Source organism: Elgaria multicarinata, chromosome 1, assembly GCF_023053635.1.
Source record: "Elgaria multicarinata webbii isolate HBS135686 ecotype San Diego chromosome 1, rElgMul1.1.pri, whole genome shotgun sequence".
Lineage (NCBI taxonomy): Eukaryota > Metazoa > Chordata > Lepidosauria > Squamata > Anguidae > Elgaria > Elgaria multicarinata.
This window is the reverse complement of record NC_086171.1, coordinates 210,525,583-210,542,385: the sequence shown is the minus strand read 5'-3', so window position 1 is coordinate 210,542,385 and position 16,803 is coordinate 210,525,583. Positions and strand designations below refer to the sequence as shown.

General features: G+C 42.9%; 1 protein-coding gene across 4 annotated transcripts in view; it reads left to right on the top strand.

Annotated features, from left to right (window-relative positions):
* Positions 1-16,803, top strand: part of PCMTD2 (protein-L-isoaspartate (D-aspartate) O-methyltransferase domain containing 2) — a 29,033-nt gene that overhangs the window by 3,877 nt on the left and 8,353 nt on the right. For 3 of the 4 annotated variants that reach the window (XM_063147153.1, XM_063147145.1, XM_063147162.1), the window contains exons 2-5: positions 4,582-4,914; positions 9,725-9,827; positions 12,058-12,229; positions 13,498-13,621. In XM_063147153.1, the coding sequence (XP_063003223.1) occupies positions 4,608-4,914; positions 9,725-9,827; positions 12,058-12,229; positions 13,498-13,621 (706 nt within the window). In that variant the 5' untranslated portion in view covers positions 4,582-4,607. Of the gene's footprint in view, positions 1-990; positions 1,070-4,581; positions 4,915-9,724; positions 9,828-12,057; positions 12,230-13,497; positions 13,622-16,803 lie in introns of those variants that run through there. The other variant, XM_063147136.1, reaches the window with a different exon arrangement.

Below are 16,803 nucleotides of genomic sequence, written 5' to 3'. Positions count from 1 at the left end.
CTAAAAAAGACATGAAACACAAGGAAAAGGGGATGGGGAGGGAAGAGGGAGAAAATAAAAATAAATTGAGGCTGTTTAGGCTGGTGGGAAGGCCCTGCTCCCCCCTCTCATCTCCCAATGGAGGGGCAGACCAACAGCTCCTTTTTCTTCCCTACAGGGTCAAGATGACAGTTAGCCTGGGGCAGGGGAGGGAGAGCTCGATGAAAATGTCAACCCAGTGTGCAGCTGATGTAAAGAAGAAAAACTCCATGTTAGGCATAAGAAAAGGAATTGAGAATTAAATCTGCAAGTACCATACTGCCTTTATACAAATCTATGGTGCGACCACACTTCGAATACTGTGTACAGTTCTGGTCACCACAACTAAAATGATTAAGGGGTTGGAGGGGTACAAGGGAAGGTTACAACAGCTGGGATTGTTTAGATTGTGAACCGCCCAGAGAGCTTCGGCTATTGGGCGGTATAAAAATGTAATAAATAAATAAATAGTTTTGAAAAAAAGGAAGCTAAGGGGAGACATGACAGAGGTGTACAAAATTATGCATGGTGTGGAGAATGTGGATAGGGAGACATTTTTCTCCCTCTCTCAAAATACTAGAACTTGGGGTCATCCCATGGAGCTGATGGGTGGGAGATCCACAAATAAAAGGAAGGGCTTCTTCACACAGCGCATAGTTAAATTATGGAACTCAGTACCACAAGATGTAGTGTTAGCTGCCAAGTTGGATGGCTTCAAAAGGGGGTTGGACCAGTTCCTGGAGGAGTAGGCTATCCATGGCTACTAGCCCTGATGATTATGTGCTACCTCCAGTATCCGAGGCAGCAAGCCTGTGTGCACCAGTTGCTGGGGAACATGAATAGGAGGATGGTGTTACACCATGTCCTGCTTTGTTGGTCCCTGGTCAAAGCTAGTTGGCCACTGCGTGAACAGAGTGCTGGACTAGATGGACCCTTGGTCTGATCCAGCATGGCACTTATTATGTTCTTAAATCTGAGTGTTTCCCTCACTCCTGGAGCATGAACAAAGCTTTGGGCAAGAAAAGCATTTCCTTTTTCCAGCAGGCATCTTGTGAGTTGTCAAGGTGCATCTGCAAACTTCTGTAACTCCATTTCATTTTGCTACCATTGCACACCCTGGCCTGCAGGCCACACAGCAATGTATTAGCTCTGTATGTCTGCATGAGGCACAGGAAAGATGCCAGAGACTGTAGCTGTAACCCCAGAAAAAGAAACAGGAAACACACATCTTTTGGTGGTTGTAAGCATTTTGAAACTAGGATGTCTGCAGCAGGTCTTGGCTGCAAAACGACAACTGCTCTGTGCTGTGAGAAGACTATTCATTACCACCCTCATCTCCTCTCCCCTGTGCTACATAGCTCTTCTGTATTAGGACAATGTAGACAGGAGCCCCTGTTTTCTGTACGTGTGCCCTGAGTTGGCTGCAAACCAATTATCTCTTGTTGTGGCACAACAGAACATGCAAAGGCATGCTAATAACCCTGTAACTGGACTGCAGCCAGGTCAGAGGGCAGCTCTCTTGTATCAGGAAACTCTTTAACTTTGCACTCATGTTGTTTTGTGAACAGTGGAAAGCAAATGAAAAATGAAGTGGTTGAGGGCCTGTGTGTGTGTTTAAAGTAAGCCTTAAGCCACATTAAGGACCAATTAGGAAGACATCACAGGAGTGGGAGGGAGAGATAAAAGTTAGCAAGGGATGTATGTGGAATTTGCTAAGGGTTTGTTTCAGCTGAGGATACAGGCTAAGGTTTTGTGGGAAAGGTAGGTTTTGAGGGATTTGAAGGCAGGAAAAAGATTGCATCATGTCTACCACTAATACATCTGCAAAAGTTTATGCAATTCATGGGTCATTGGATGCCAGTTGCTGGGACTATTATCTGCTTGCCATCTTTGTGGGCTTCCTAGATGCATCTTTCTGGCTACTGTGTGAAATAGTATGTTGGATTAAAGGAACTTTCGGACTGGTTCAGGCAGAGGTTTCTCTCCTAGCCCTGCAGGCACCTGCTAATGAACAATTGGATTGCTCCAAACTCTGACATGGAGCAGAACACAAGAGGCCAAGTTATCCCCTTGCCTCTCCCATCAGTATATGCATAGCTGACTGAGCTGAGAGCGCATACTGGTTCACAGGTGGGTTTTTTCCTGAAAGTAGGAAGGAAACATCAAGCAGTGGGTTTTTGGCACTCCCCTTCATGCACATATACCCCTAAAGACAACTGTGAGGAGTTTTTTCTGAGGCTAAAATTCTTCCATTTAGCCACTAGGAGGGCATCCAATAATGGGCCATGTAGTGAACATCCCTGGGGCAGATATGTTTCCTGGGATGATGATGATAAAAAATTTATTTATTTCTTACCCGCCTCTCCCTTTGGATCGAGGCGGGGAACAACATTAGAACAGGAATCAATACATCTTAAAAATTCATGATTTAACATTGATCTGGATAGGCCTGCCAGAAAAGGCTAGTCTTTAAAGATGCCTCTATTGCTCCAGTATCTTCTGCCAAACAGTTCCAAATTCTACCCAGACTCAAATATGAGGTCATTCAAAGCATGCAAATTAAGCGAGCATATGCAAGCCAAGCAAATTTGCATGGTTTATAAGTTAAATAATTTTCAAAACGGACTTCTTTGTTAAAAGTTTATTTTTGTGATGCCAAGTCCAAGCAACGCTGGTAATATTTAGGCGCGGGCACTTTGTTTCAACAAATAGGTAAGATTTGTGCTGGGATGATAATCTCCTGTGCCTTGTTTGGATCTTGCAGTACCTTCTGGTTTTATTCACATTTTTATGTATATGCATTGGACATTGTTTGTGCTGAACACATGCAAAAATGAAGCTGAGGCAGAACATTCTAAAGTAGGAACAAACACTAAATCTGCCGTTTCGGCAGTTCTTGCCAGAAGAGCGAAGCACTGTAAATAAAAATCCACATTGTGTTCTTCCTATATGGAATGTTAGCAGCCTGTGGAGAAGAGATAGACACGTTGGCATGGCAAATTATGTTCTTGACCATTAGAATTGGCTCTCTTAAAAGCGCTGGTATTGGCTCTTTTAAAAGGCTGTTGCATATTAGATTTGTGATGCAGTGGTTGTATTGTTCGTACATTAGACCAACTTTTCCTAGCCTGGTGCCCTCCAAACCTTTGGGGAATACAACTCCCAGGATTCCTGATCATTGACCATGCTGGCTGAGGCTGATGGCAATTGGAGTCCATAACATATGGAGAACACCAGGTTGGGAAAGGCTGCATTAGATTTAATGGTGCTCATGTTTACTCAGTAGTAGCAAGATAAGCCATAGATTTAAGTAGGACAGAATCACTCAGCAGGCTTTTTCTCAGGACCTGCCCCCTCTCCCCAGGAGGAAAAAGCTCTTATCTCCTATCAGCAACTTTGAGTTGAGAGCTTTTCCTTGCTGGGGGAGTGGGCAGGGCCTGGGGAAAAAGCTGACAGGCTCTTTAGGGAATTCCTGTGGGCTGTACCCAGCCTGTGGGCCCAGAGTTTCCTCATCCCTGCCTTATGAACTCTCATTAAAAAAGTGTTTTTGTCTGTAAACATGCATTCATGCATGCCGACATAGAATCTTATGCATATTCTCTCTTTTTCCACTACCACTGTCTTCCTTGTGCATATGTTCTGATATGCACAATCGGTTAGCTTGGATCCTGATTATTTCAGGGAACGTCTCCTTAAATGACAGGGGAGATTTACATGGGTGGTATTTTGAAGAGGTTCTGTACCAGAGTCCATTTCATTTGTAAAGGGGCCCAGAAGCAAAGTTCTTCCTCCAGCAAAGTCCGATGGAATAGCACAAAGGAGAATTTGGTTTTCTTCCCCTTGCGAGCAAAAGGGAATTAGAAACATTTTCCCACCTCCCAGTTTGGAGCAAATTGCTCCACCAAAGACTCGCCAGCTGCAGAAGTGGACTCTGTTCATTTGGGACTCTCCTGACAAGGCTCACCCTGCCGTTCCTCTCCCAGGAACCCTCCAGAATTCATCTCCCAGGAATCTTCCTTGATCCCACACTAGTAATGACAGTTAGAAAACCAACAAGGGCCTCAGGTTACACCAGAAGCAGAATGGGGGCATGTTATTAGTTACCATCTAAGAAACCTCAGTAAATAGAAGACTGAGCCTGTTTTGACCCATAGGCCTCATGCAGTACCAATGGTGATGGATGATACTTGTTTGCTCTGAATGTTGGTAAAAGCAGAGCATGCCTCTCTGTGGAAAATTGCAATATATAACTGCCAGCTAGAATCCATGTTTTCATATCCAGAAGCAACTTAAGAGAACAGCTGACAAAGCAATAAAAAGGGTTTGTCAGGAAGGGTCACTGGTGTGTAATATCAAAGGTTGTTTCATTGCCCTAATGAGCATACCCTCATGTTTGAAGGGGAAATCTCAAAGTATCAAAAGAGAGCTATAACTGGCAGTATTTGTGTATATGGAAATGGTTTCAGCTCTGTATCTTCTTGTATGTAGGATGTGGACTGTTACCCAGAAGGGTTTCTTTTGATCAAGATAATGACTCTCCATTTTTCCTTCCCTACTATCCAGGTTTGATTTTTAAATCAGTGTGAACGATGGGAGGTGCCGTGAGCGCAGGAGAGGACAATGATGAATTAATTGATAACCTGAAAGAGGCTCAGTACATCCGGACAGAGTTAGTGGAGCAGGCCTTCCGGGCTGTCGACAGAGCAGACTATTATCTTGAAGAGTTTAAGGACAATGCTTATAAAGACTTGGCTTGGAAACATGGGAACATTCATCTCTCTGCTCCCTGCATTTATTCAGAAGTTATGGAAGCTCTGGATCTACAGCCTGGGCTTTCCTTCTTGAACCTGGGAAGTGGCACTGGCTACCTGAGTTCCATGGTTGGACTCATCTTGGGTAAGTGACCCTTTTAATCAGCTAAATTGCCCCTGTAAATTAAGCTCCATGTGCTGAGAAGATGTCTTATCTCCACAATATTGTTAAGACGGTGGGCTATTCCTATTCAGCATATCGCCTTACAGTCCTCTTCAGTGGTGTTGGCTCATACAAACATTGGTCAACACTTGTCTTGTAAATCAAATGATGTGTATGCATATGTGAAATGACCCTGTGAGGTATGGTTTGGAAGGAAGAACCAGAAAATCCATCCCCAGTTCCCAGTTCATTGCTTAGTATGGTGCACAGGTAACTCAATTGGGCAAAACATTTTCACATCTATGCACCAATTGGAACTGCTCCAAGAGCCATCCTACAGATATAAAATGTTCTCGTTTCTGTGAAATTTTAGTGAATGGAGACAAAGCTGGATTTTGCATTGTGGGATTGTCTCCCACCTTGCTGTCTTGCTCAGAGCAAAGTTGACGTTGTCCCCTGCCCTTGGAATTCCCAACTCTTCCTGTGCTGTAGTTCATATTGTAGCACAATAATCAACACAACCGGGAATGGATAGTGGGCATCCTGTTAGCCTGTTGCTCTCCCCATTTTAAGAAACATTCTTGAATGTCCGATGGTAAACTTTGAGAATGAAAGTCAACGCAAAATCTATCGAAGATGTGTGTTCTCAGCTAGACCAAGACATTGGTGTAAAATGGGTGGGCAACTTCAGGAGGTCCATGAGCCATTTTGACTCCCTAGGGACCCCCCCTCCCAGTCTGCAGGATGATCCAAACTAATTTAGGAGGGAAAGGGCATCCGTAGCTGCTTTGAAGTGCCAAAATAATCAAATTTAGCTTACTTGCAACCCTTTGGGTGCTCTATAGCAACTAGTAAACACCATTTTTTCCTTAAAAAAACCTTTTTAAAAATTCAGGTCGCCAAGAATTCAGCTCAGTGGCAAGGGCCATCAAGTCCCATTAATTGTGTATATGTCTAGAAAAGTGGAAAAGGTTTGCTTCCACTGCAGGCAAGGAAGAGCAAGTAAAATGAATTTCTAGATGAAAGGGTAACACTTGGAACTGAACCCCTACCGTTACTTGTACAGAAAGTAACTTGCACTAAATTTACCATCAATAAACATCACTATTAAAATAGGATTCTATAAATGCGTTTCAGGAGTTTTAAAGGTGCTTTGCTAAGAATTTGAAAAAAGAGATTGACCTACAAAAAAGGGTCCCCTTTCTTCATCATTAAACTAGCTTATATTACTGTGATTCCTAAGGCCAGCAAGGATCATACCTACTGTGCTAACTATCAACCTATATCATTAATTAAGGCAGATATCAAAATATTGACAGGAATTCATTGTTTCAACCAGACCAGGTGGAATTCATTAAAAACAGACAGGGGGGCTGATATTCTTGATCTGGCTGCTTTAAATTCTGAAGGAACCAACTAGGTAGCCATCATTTCTTTGGATTTAGAAAACACCATTGATCAGATTAAATGAATTTTTTTTTTACTATATTGATTAATTTCGATTTTGAAATGGGTAAATATATATACACACACTGTCCCAGGAGTTAGAATAATGACTAATGGTTTATTTTCGGCGTTTTTTTCCTACTTGGGCATGGTACCAGACAGGGATGTCCACGTTCCGTATTGATATTTGATTTATGCTTGGAACTCCTGGCATGTGCTGTTAAACAAAACAGCAGTGTTCATGGCTTTGTGGATGCTGACTTAGAATTTAAAATAATCCTTGATGCTTCTGATCTTTTGCTATTGATCTCGAAATTCCAATCATCGGTTCCAGTTTTGGAGAGATTAATACTTTTGGTGATTTGTCTGGCTATTCAATTAATTGGTCAAAGTTGGAAATAATGCTGATTGGAGATAAAATATTTTATTTATTTTTTTATTTATTTATTGCATTTCTTTACTGCCCAATAGCTGGAGCTCTCTATGTATTACTCTATGTATTAGCTAACTGGCAATTTCAATGTGTCTGGATTTTATTACTTATTTGGGAATAAATATTCCTAGAGACATATGTCAAATGACCAATTTAAATCTAAACACGTTGATTAATGATATTTCACAACATGTAGATAGATGGGCATCCTTAAAGTTGAGTTTATATGGTATGGTTAATACATTCAAAATGAATACTATATCTCAAATTGTTTATGTTATATGTGGAATCCCCTTTTAATAATACCTGGCAAATATTTTCAAAAACTTAATGCTTTGTTTCACAATTTTTTCTGGGAGTTCTTTTCCACCAAGAATATCTCTGAAAAGTATTCTACTTCCAATTAAAGAAGGTGGTTTTGGCTTTCCAGATCATGTTACATGTCATTGGGCTTATCTGCTGACCTGCACCAAATTTTGGTCTCTTACACTCAGATTTGATTTTCCATCTTGGTTAGTTTTGGAATCTTCCTGTCTGGAGCCTTTTTCCAAGTATATGGCATTAGGTCCTCAGCATATTAAGGTCAACAGAGCTCCTCCCACAATCTCAGTGGTTAGAGATGCGTGGCATATAATGTCACGCCAATTACAGTTTGACCCATTTTCCCATGCCAGATTGACTTTATTGGAAATCCAGATTTAAAAATTGGAAAGAAAATGTTTCTGTGGCAGACCTGTATGGATAGAAAGATTTTTTATCCTGGATCAACTATTGAACGTTGGTGATGAGTTTTTGCTATTTTCAGCTTTGCAAGATAAATTTAATTCGCCTATTATAGCTGAATGGCAGTATTTGCAATTGCAACATTTACTGCCTTGCAGTCCCCTTCAATATTGGAAACACTTATTGAAGCTGATCAGGTCTATTAACTTATGTTTCATGCTTATAAATACTTATTATCAGATATGATACACAGGTTCTTCAGCAGGAATGGAACAGGTAATTGGAATGTCCTATTTTGTCTAATCAGTGAACTGCCATTTTGGCATCAATATCTGATATGTCTATAGACTTCCGTTTACATCTTATTCAGCAAAAACTTTTGTTTTAGGTCTATTGGATGCCACAACGTCTCTTTAATAAAGTTTTGTCTAATTCAGCCAACAGTTGGAGGTGTAATACAGTTAATGCTTCTTTTGTTCATACATTTTGAAATGTTCAATAATTGACTCCTTTTGGGAGGAAGTTATCGTATGGATAAACTTCATATTGGAAAGCTCTTTAATATTTACTGAAGTACATGTTCTCTTAAATTATTTATCTGCTTCTTCGAATATAACCCATGGTCAGCGTAAATGGATTTTTCACACCCTCTTGACTGCTAAAAGACTGATACTACAGTACTGGAAATATAAAAGTTCACCACCTATAATGCAAAGGATTGAAGACCTAGCAGCATTTGAAAGAGTGATGCGCCATTTGCGAATAGACTTATATTTGAATATTTTCCATGTAGTTACACTTACGATTTTGTTGTTGTTATATTTATTTGTATCCCGCCTTTTGCCCAATACTTGTTGAAACTTATAATAAAAAAAAAAGATTTAAAAAAACCTACAAAAAAAGATTGTGTAAGCTGTATGAGTAGGTGCTAAACAGGGGTCGAACAAAGTTGTGTATCTGGGAGATGTGCTTTCTTGCGCTGGCTTCCAGATTTTCTTTAGTGCAGTATCGTCTCCCCTTCCTTCTCTGCTTAACTCTTACTTTTATTGTGATGCAGGGGATTCTTTGGCATCTTTGCTAGAGTGGATCTCCCTTTGTTTCCTTTTGATTCTCCATGTAGTGGACAGGTTCTCACGTCACGCTAAGCCACTCGGCGAATAAGCCATGGTAGGTTGGTTGTTCACGGAACAACTCACACTAAACCTGACAAACTATTAGGCTTGCCGTGGCTTGTCCTTCCCTCAGTCCTCCAGCCAGCTCTGGCACATCTCTCAGGGGACTTTGTGGCAAAAACTGTCTTCTCTCCCTGCTCCGATCGCTACCCCTTTTTGTTTCCCAGCTTTTTTAAAAAAATCTAGTATTTCAAAAATGTGCAGTGGGGTAATTTTTTTTATTGAATTTTTGCAAATGCACACTTGTAGTCTTGCCTGGTCAATTTCTTGGTATGTTTCAGCTGTCAAATGCAGCAGTGAAGTGGAGTAGGAAACGGACAAAATGATGTTGCATATAGGCTAACCTGTGCACATTTACAAACGGCCAGAGAGAAATAATAGTAAGAGGAAAGAGAGACCCAGTAGTGTAATTTAAAAAATAACATATCAGGAAGCCATAAGTGCACACTTGCAAAAGACCCCCAAAAAATGACCCCAATTGCACATTTTTGAGGCACTGGAATATATTATTTAAAGCAGCGTGGGAACTAGTGACAGTCCTTCCAAAGTGCCATTTTGGCATGGGTGGAAGGGCAGTCGATGGCAATATCACAAAGAGTGAGTGGCATGGGCTTTTTCGGCCACTTGACTTGAGCCGTTATGTAGCCAATCACAGCAACCCATGATAAAATCGGTCTCCCAGGTTTGGACAACACGACAATGTCCCATGGGTGCAAACAACCCTACAACAAACCATGTGTTCTCTGTGTGGCTTGTTCACAAAAAATAAGCCACCTCACAGAAAAGGCCATGGTGGGCTGCCATATTGTGCGGACCCAGTCAGAGTATAATTGTAATTAAAACTCTCTTTTAAAAGATTCGCTGTTTATCTGCATTTCAATGGAAGACTGTGAATGGCAAAGCACAGTGACTCTTCTCGCTTTCTGGGACAAGCGGAGATGAAGTGTTCGAATCAATGCTGGTTCTTCATCCGGATGCATTTCAAACGTTTTTTCCTTTGCGTTTCTTAAACATGCAGGCCCTTTTGGTGTTAATCATGGCGTAGAGCTTCACTCCGACGTTATAGAATATGCAAAGCAGAAACTGGACTTCTTCATCAGAACAAGTGACAGCTTTGACAAGTAAGATCACAGGATGTGCTTATTATAAATATGATGTTAACTACTAGAAGGCAAAGAGATTTTTTTTCCCCAAGGCTGTTGACTAGTTCATATGCCACTGACACTTTTGCCTTTCACTGTTTTAGAATTAACAGACCTAATATGCTTGAGCTAAGAAATAAAACCTGTTAGTTGGGTTCAACGTGGAAGTGCATTCCAACAACGGTTCTGAGATTGTAAACAATACTGTGGGCAAAGTTTTCTATAAATCTGAAACTCGCTTGTCTTTCAGGAAATAGACGCAGTTGTTTCACTGGCTGTGGGAGAAGGAGGAGAATACTGCTGCCTTCTGCCCCTTGTGAAAAGTATTTCTGTGAGAAGAAGGGAAGGAGACGTAGCCTCGTGATAGAGCACATGCTCTATATGGTTCGGGTCCAGGTTATTTGAAAGAACGTATTCTCCCTTATGAGCCTGCCCGTGCTTTGAGATCTTCTGGAGAAGCCCTTCTTTCAGTCCCACCATCTTCACAGGCAGGCTTGGTGGGAACATGGGAGAGGGCCTTCTCGGTGGCTGCTCCGGTGCTCTGGAACTCTCTTCCTGGGGAAGCTAGGCTGGCTCCCTCCTTGATGGGCTTTCGGAAGCAGGCTAAAACTTTTTTGTTCAAGCAGGCCTTTGGAGAATAATCCAGCCCTCCATCTATGTTAATGTTTTATAATTTTGTTGTGTATTTTTTAATTGTTTATGGTTTTGTTTCCCTACCCCCCATGTATATTTTAAACTTTGTAAGGCCGCCTTGAGGCCCAGCATTGGGCAAAAGGCGGGATACTAATAATAATAATAATAATAATAATAATAATAATAATAATAATAATAATGCTTTGCATGCAGGAGATCCAGGCTCAGTCCCTGGTGTCTCCAGTTAAAATAATGTTAAGTGTGTGGACCTGGGCAAGATTTCTACTTGAGACCCTGCAGAGTTGCTGCCGGCCAGCAGGCAAAACCGGGTTTGATGTATCAGCAGTATAAGAACATAGGGGGAATTCCTATTTCTATTTCTTTCTCAGCTTCTTTAGTAAACTTGTACTTGCCAAGTGTCTGTGGGAGGAGCTATAGCAGTTTTGGAGTGCATATATCTTGTTCTTGCCTGTTCCCTCTGGCATTCACACATGCTGGCAAGCTGACACGAGACAGTCACATGAGTGAGACTTCTTTTATTGAGGAAATCACGCGGTAGACAAGCTTAATGGTTACAGAGTCTCCAAAACACACTTAAAGCTGAGCGATGGTTAGGAAGCTTTAGGCTCTTTTTTCTGAAACGATCCTTAAACACTCAGAGAGGGGTGTGTGAATAGGGTACGCCAATAACAGCTTTGAGCTTCTCCAGACACCGCATACACTGGCTCCTCAAAGGGACATGGCCAATCGCCTAAAACAAAGTCCCAGGAAAGGTTGCTCTGAGCCGTTAGAGCCGGGCAGAGAGATCTGTCACGCACTTGTCAGTCTCAGCCTACCATTACTGAGCTGACCCCATTACCATGACTTCAGGAAAAGTTAAGCCTCAGGCCCAGGAGTCCCATCCTTCTGTTAAGGACTGGGAACTCCTTGCCACCTGAGTCTGGGCATGAACACAGAATCCACAGCATATGCATTTCCAAATCTATGAAAGGCCTCCCAAGCGGAGATGAAATCCAAAGCAGGAAGGACGTCAGGTGTTGTGTCGAGAGATGAAACCTAGCAAAGCTTTTTCAGCTTTGCACCAGCCTTTAAGGCCTATTCAAAGTCACTTGACAGACAGGTCCTCTGACCTATAAACCATGCCCACGTGCCCAGAGGGCAGGATGTTACAACCCACTTCGAAGAGTGTCCCCCACCTTTTCCAAAACATTCTGAAGTTCCCAGAGAACCAGCTACTTCAAGGCCGAAGCAAAGGAGTGAACCAGCTACTCCCATGGGAACTGCTTACAGAGATAAGCTTGCAGGGAACATCTGACATTCTTAAAGCATTTCCTAATAAATTTAACCACTAGGTACAAGGCCTATACCTGACAGCATATTTGTTCCAGGGCTGCCAAGTTTACCCAGACTTTTGAGACATGTTATAGAAATTCACATACCATATAAATTTCATACTGCAAAGTAAAGTAGTCATTTTTGTTCTTTGTCCAACCTTTCTATGCTGGGGAAGGCTCAGCCTGTTGAATACGTTTGCCATCTGGAAGCTTGACTCAGAAACAGCCTTTTTTGTTCTCAGGTTTGAGTTCTGCGAGCCCTCCTTCGTCACGGGCAACTGCTTAGAAATCTCACCAGACTGCTCGCAATATGACCGTGTGTACTGCGGTGCTGGTGTCCAGAAGGAGCACGAAGATTACATGAAAAACTTGCTGAAAGTTGGTGGGATTCTTGTCATGCCATTGGAGGAAAAGGTTTGCTTGTGATTTTACTTTGATTCTATAAAGAGTAGCCATGTTATCCTGTGACTGCAAAGGGACAAGGGCTCTAGCACCTTGGAGACCCAAGATATTTATTGTGAAATGAGCTTTCATAGGCAGCATCCTACTTCATCCGATGCACATGTGTGTTTGTAAATGGAGATAACCTATGGCATGGAATGAAGTGGAAAGTAAACTTAAGCTTTCTCCGCTGTGGCACCCCGGTTGTGGAATGAGCTCCCCAGAGAGGTCTGCCTGGAGCCTACACTGTACTCCTTTCGTCACCAGCTGAAGACCTTTTTATTCTCTCAGTATTTTAACACTTAATTTTAACTTAAATTTAAATTTTACTGTTCTAACTCTGTATTTTAATCTTATATCAGTTTTGCTGCGTGGTTTTATCCTGGTTGTGCTTTTTATACTGTATTTTGTATTTGTGCTTTTAACCTGTTGGTTGTTTTATTATGGTTTCAATTTTTGTGAACCGCCCAGAGAGCTTCGGCTATTGGGCGGTATAAAAATGTAATAAATAAATAAATAAATAAGATGAGAAGCCACAACTTCAGTGCAAAGAATGCATCCAGATAGCTGATGGCATGATACATGGAAAAGGTGTGTGTATATGTACTATAACATCAGTTCCAATGTTCTGTCTCTTTGTTACTCACTGAGTAGTCTGAGCATGTAGGAAAGAGAAAATATTGTGTATTTGGAAAGAAGGGGACAAGACATGCGTTGGGGGTGGGCTTCAGGTTCTCCATGTATTCCCTGTCACACCGTGGCCGTGGCTAGACCTACAGGCTTTCCGGGAGGGAGGGGGGATGATCTCGCGATGTTATGGTCGTGAGATTGTCCCCCTCTGTTTACACGCAGCACCTAGCACTGCTGAGAAGAAAAGGGGAAAGAATACGGGAGTGTGCAACTCAGTAGATGGTTGTGGTAATTGTCCTCGGCATTGCATTGCCTGGTGAATGTATTTACGGACTCCTGCATGAATGTCTGAGACAGCTTCCTCCATCACAGCTGTAAACAGTCTCTATTAATGGGTTTTAAGCAGTTGCTCAAAATTATGCAATGTTTCTATGCATCAGTTCGCCCTCTTTCTTACCCTGACCTGGATTCTAGTTTAATGAGCACTGAATTTTCAAAGTTATATGGTAGAAAGTGGGGAGGGTGTACTTTCAGTCTGATGAGAGATCATCCATTTCTATGTCCAGTATAGCATCCAGCACTTCATGTTACGTTTTTGTTCTTAAATACAGCTCACTAAGATAACTCGAACTGGCCCTTCAGTCTGGGAGACGAAGAAGATCTTGGCTGTTTCCTTTGCTCCTCTGATCCAGCCCAACCATGCAGATTCAGGGAAGTTGAAACTTGTTCACTTGCGTAAGTCTCTTATTCTATAGATGACAGGGGTTTTCTATTGCTGTAATCTTTGGGAATGGTCATGGGAGGTTCAGAGAAACATTCCTCACAGCCAGGCGTTGTTCGCCATTGCCTGCAGTCTGTGCACCCTGCTCCTGCCTGTGGTACTTTCCTTATGTCAGTAGGTGTCATGTTGATATCACCACCACATAGCTTGTGTGGAGGGCTTGATGACACAATGGGTGTTGCTATGACCTGACTTGCTTTGAGAATGATATGGGAGGTGGCCCAGGGGTTAGTTAGCTGCCTGCTCTTCCCTGACAGGTTTATGCCCATTTTCCTGGCAAATTCCCCAGCAAGGTGCTGTGCTCTCTTGAATCATAGAATAGTAGAGTTGGAAGGGGCCTACAAGTCCATTGAGTCCAACCCCCTGCTCAATGCAGGAATCGAAAGCTTACCTGACAGCTGTCCAGCTGCCTCTTGAAGGCCTCCAGTGTGGGAGAGCCCACAACCTCCCTAGGTAACTGGTTCCGTTGTCATACTGCTCTAACAGTCAGGAAGATGTCCAGCCGGAATCTGGCTTCCTGTAACTTGAGCCCGTTATTCCGTTTCCTGTGACTCTGGGAGGATCGAGAAGAGATCCTGGCCCTCCTCTGTGTGACAACCTTTTAAGTATTTGAAGAGTGCTCTCATGTCTCCCCTCAATCTTCTCTTCTCCAGGCTAAACATGCCCAGTTCTTTCAGTCTCTCTTCATAGGGCTTTGTTTCCAGACCCCTGATCATCCTGGTTGCCCTCCTCTGAACACACTCCAGCGTGTTATTTCCCTCCTGCAAGATGTTCTGCCCTGGGAGACAGAATCCAATGGATTTCTAAACACTCTTGGGAATTTTCCAGCACAGAGAGATGGTGATCCAACTGAGGCCCTAGCCTTGCCGTGGAATAGTGAGATGTGGTGGGCCATTTACTTGATTGCATCCGAGTGCCCTTTCCAGCACTGTAATACCCACTCTGCTCCTTGGTATACCAGGGAACTGGGGACAATGAAACTAGCTGGACTTTAGCTATAGCGCAAATGTTGTAAAACGCCAGGTGAAAATCAAGGGCACTCTAAAATACATGATCGTGGCTACTGTATGGCAGTTTGGGCAGTAGGGACAGTGATCCTGTTGTTCTCAATTTCTCAGCGGCTTTTGATACTGTTGACTGTGGTATCCTCCTGGATCGCCACCATGAGTTGGGAGTTGGAGGCACTATTCTACAGTGGTTTGCCTCGTACTTGCGGGGTCATTTCTAGAGAATAGCATTGGGTGACAGTACCTCTGCTGTATGGCAGTTGAACTGTGGGGTGCCCCAGAGCACCATTCTGTCCCCAGAGTTATTTAATATCTATATGAAACCTTTGGGAGCGGTCATCAGGAAGTGTGGGACAAGGTGTCACCAGTATGCTAATGACATCCAGCTCTATTTCTCTGTAACATCTGGATCAGGAGAGGCCGTTCACATTTTAAACCAATGCTTGGATACAATTATGGCTTGGATGAGGTCCAGCAAATAAGCTGAAGGCCTTGTGGGTTGTTCGTTCCCAGGTCCTGGAATTGGGGTGTTTGCCTGTTCTGGATGGGGTTGCACTCCCTCCGAAAGAGCAGGTCCATAGTTTGGAGGTGCTACTGGATCCGTCTTTGTCATTGGAGACCCAGGTGGCTTCCTTTACCAACTGTGATTGGTACATTAACTACGTGTGTTCCTGGAAAGGGATATCCTAACCATCATGACCTGTGCACTGGTAACCTCATGATTAGACTACTGCAATGTGCCCTGTGTGAAGCTGCCCATGTGCGTGCTTCAGAAGCTATGCTCACATAATACCTGTGTTAAAAGAACTGCACTTGCTGCCTATTAGCTATCGAGCCACATACAAGGTTATGTTAGTGACATGTAAATCCCTAAGCAACTTGGGACCAGGATACCAAGCAGACCGCCTTCCCTTATAATTGCCCAGGCGACCTTTAAGATCAGCAGAAAAGGCTTTGCTGGTCATTTCAGAAGGAACAGAATGTCACCATGAAGTGCCCAGACGCAGTGGGGCCTTCTCTGCAGCGGCACCCACCATCTGGAAAACCCTCCCTCATATAATTTGAGAGGCGGAAAATGTGACGTGTTTTTAATGCCTCCTGAAAACACACTTTTTCACCCGCCCAGGCTTTTCCTGGGCTCTAAGTCAGTTAATTGTCCCACTCCATTTTACTGCTTCTTGATTTTTCACTATAATTGGAAATGTTTTTAATGCTGTGATTTTAATATATTTTAATATTGTGAACCGCTGAGAGATTTTATTATATTCAGCGGCATATAAATGTCACAAATAAATAAATAAAGGCTTATTTTGCTGCCTCCATTGCATCCTCGAGTAACCATCCAGCAGATCTCTTTTGGTAGTTCAGAGGTTTTTAACACTCTCCAGGGAAAGAATCCCTGAAGTACCAGTTGTGAATCCCCCCCCCCCCCGGTTGCACTTTGAAGACAAAATTGCTTGTCTCCACGGTGAAGTTGATCCTGTGGTTAGTGCAGCTCCAGTTGATTCCACTATCTGCCCGATTTTGTGGGATCAATTTCAGTTCTTGCGGCCTGGTGATGTGGACAAGGTGCTTGCAGCAATGTGACTGACCACGGGCCCTCTCAATCCTTGCCCTTTCTGGCTAATGAAACCTAGCCTGTTAGCGTATGTATGAGAGAGGGAGAAGGAGAAGGAGAGGGAGGGTGGGTGGGTGGGTGTGTCCAGGGAGTGGTAAATAAGTGTTTATGTGAAAGTGGGATTCCTTGGTCACCCTGATGCATGCCCTTTATCAAGAGACGGACAGGGGAAATGTGACCCTATTAATTCTGCTTAATCTCATTGGCTTGTGATACCATCGACCATGATATCCTACTGACCAGCTTCTTGTTCGGGCATTGAAGGCTCTGTTGCAGTAGTTTCAGTCCTACCTGCAAGATCAATTTTAGAGAGCAATACTAGGGTCTCCTTGGCAATTAAGCTATGGGATTTTGCAGGGTACCTTATCCCAAATGTTGTTTAAATTCTATTTGAAGCCTCTGGGAGCAGTCATTAGGGGATTTGGAGCAAAGTGCTGTCAGTATTCTGCTGGCAGACAACTCTGTCTCCCTGTGACATCTGAATCCGGTACGGCTATGCAAGTCCTGGATC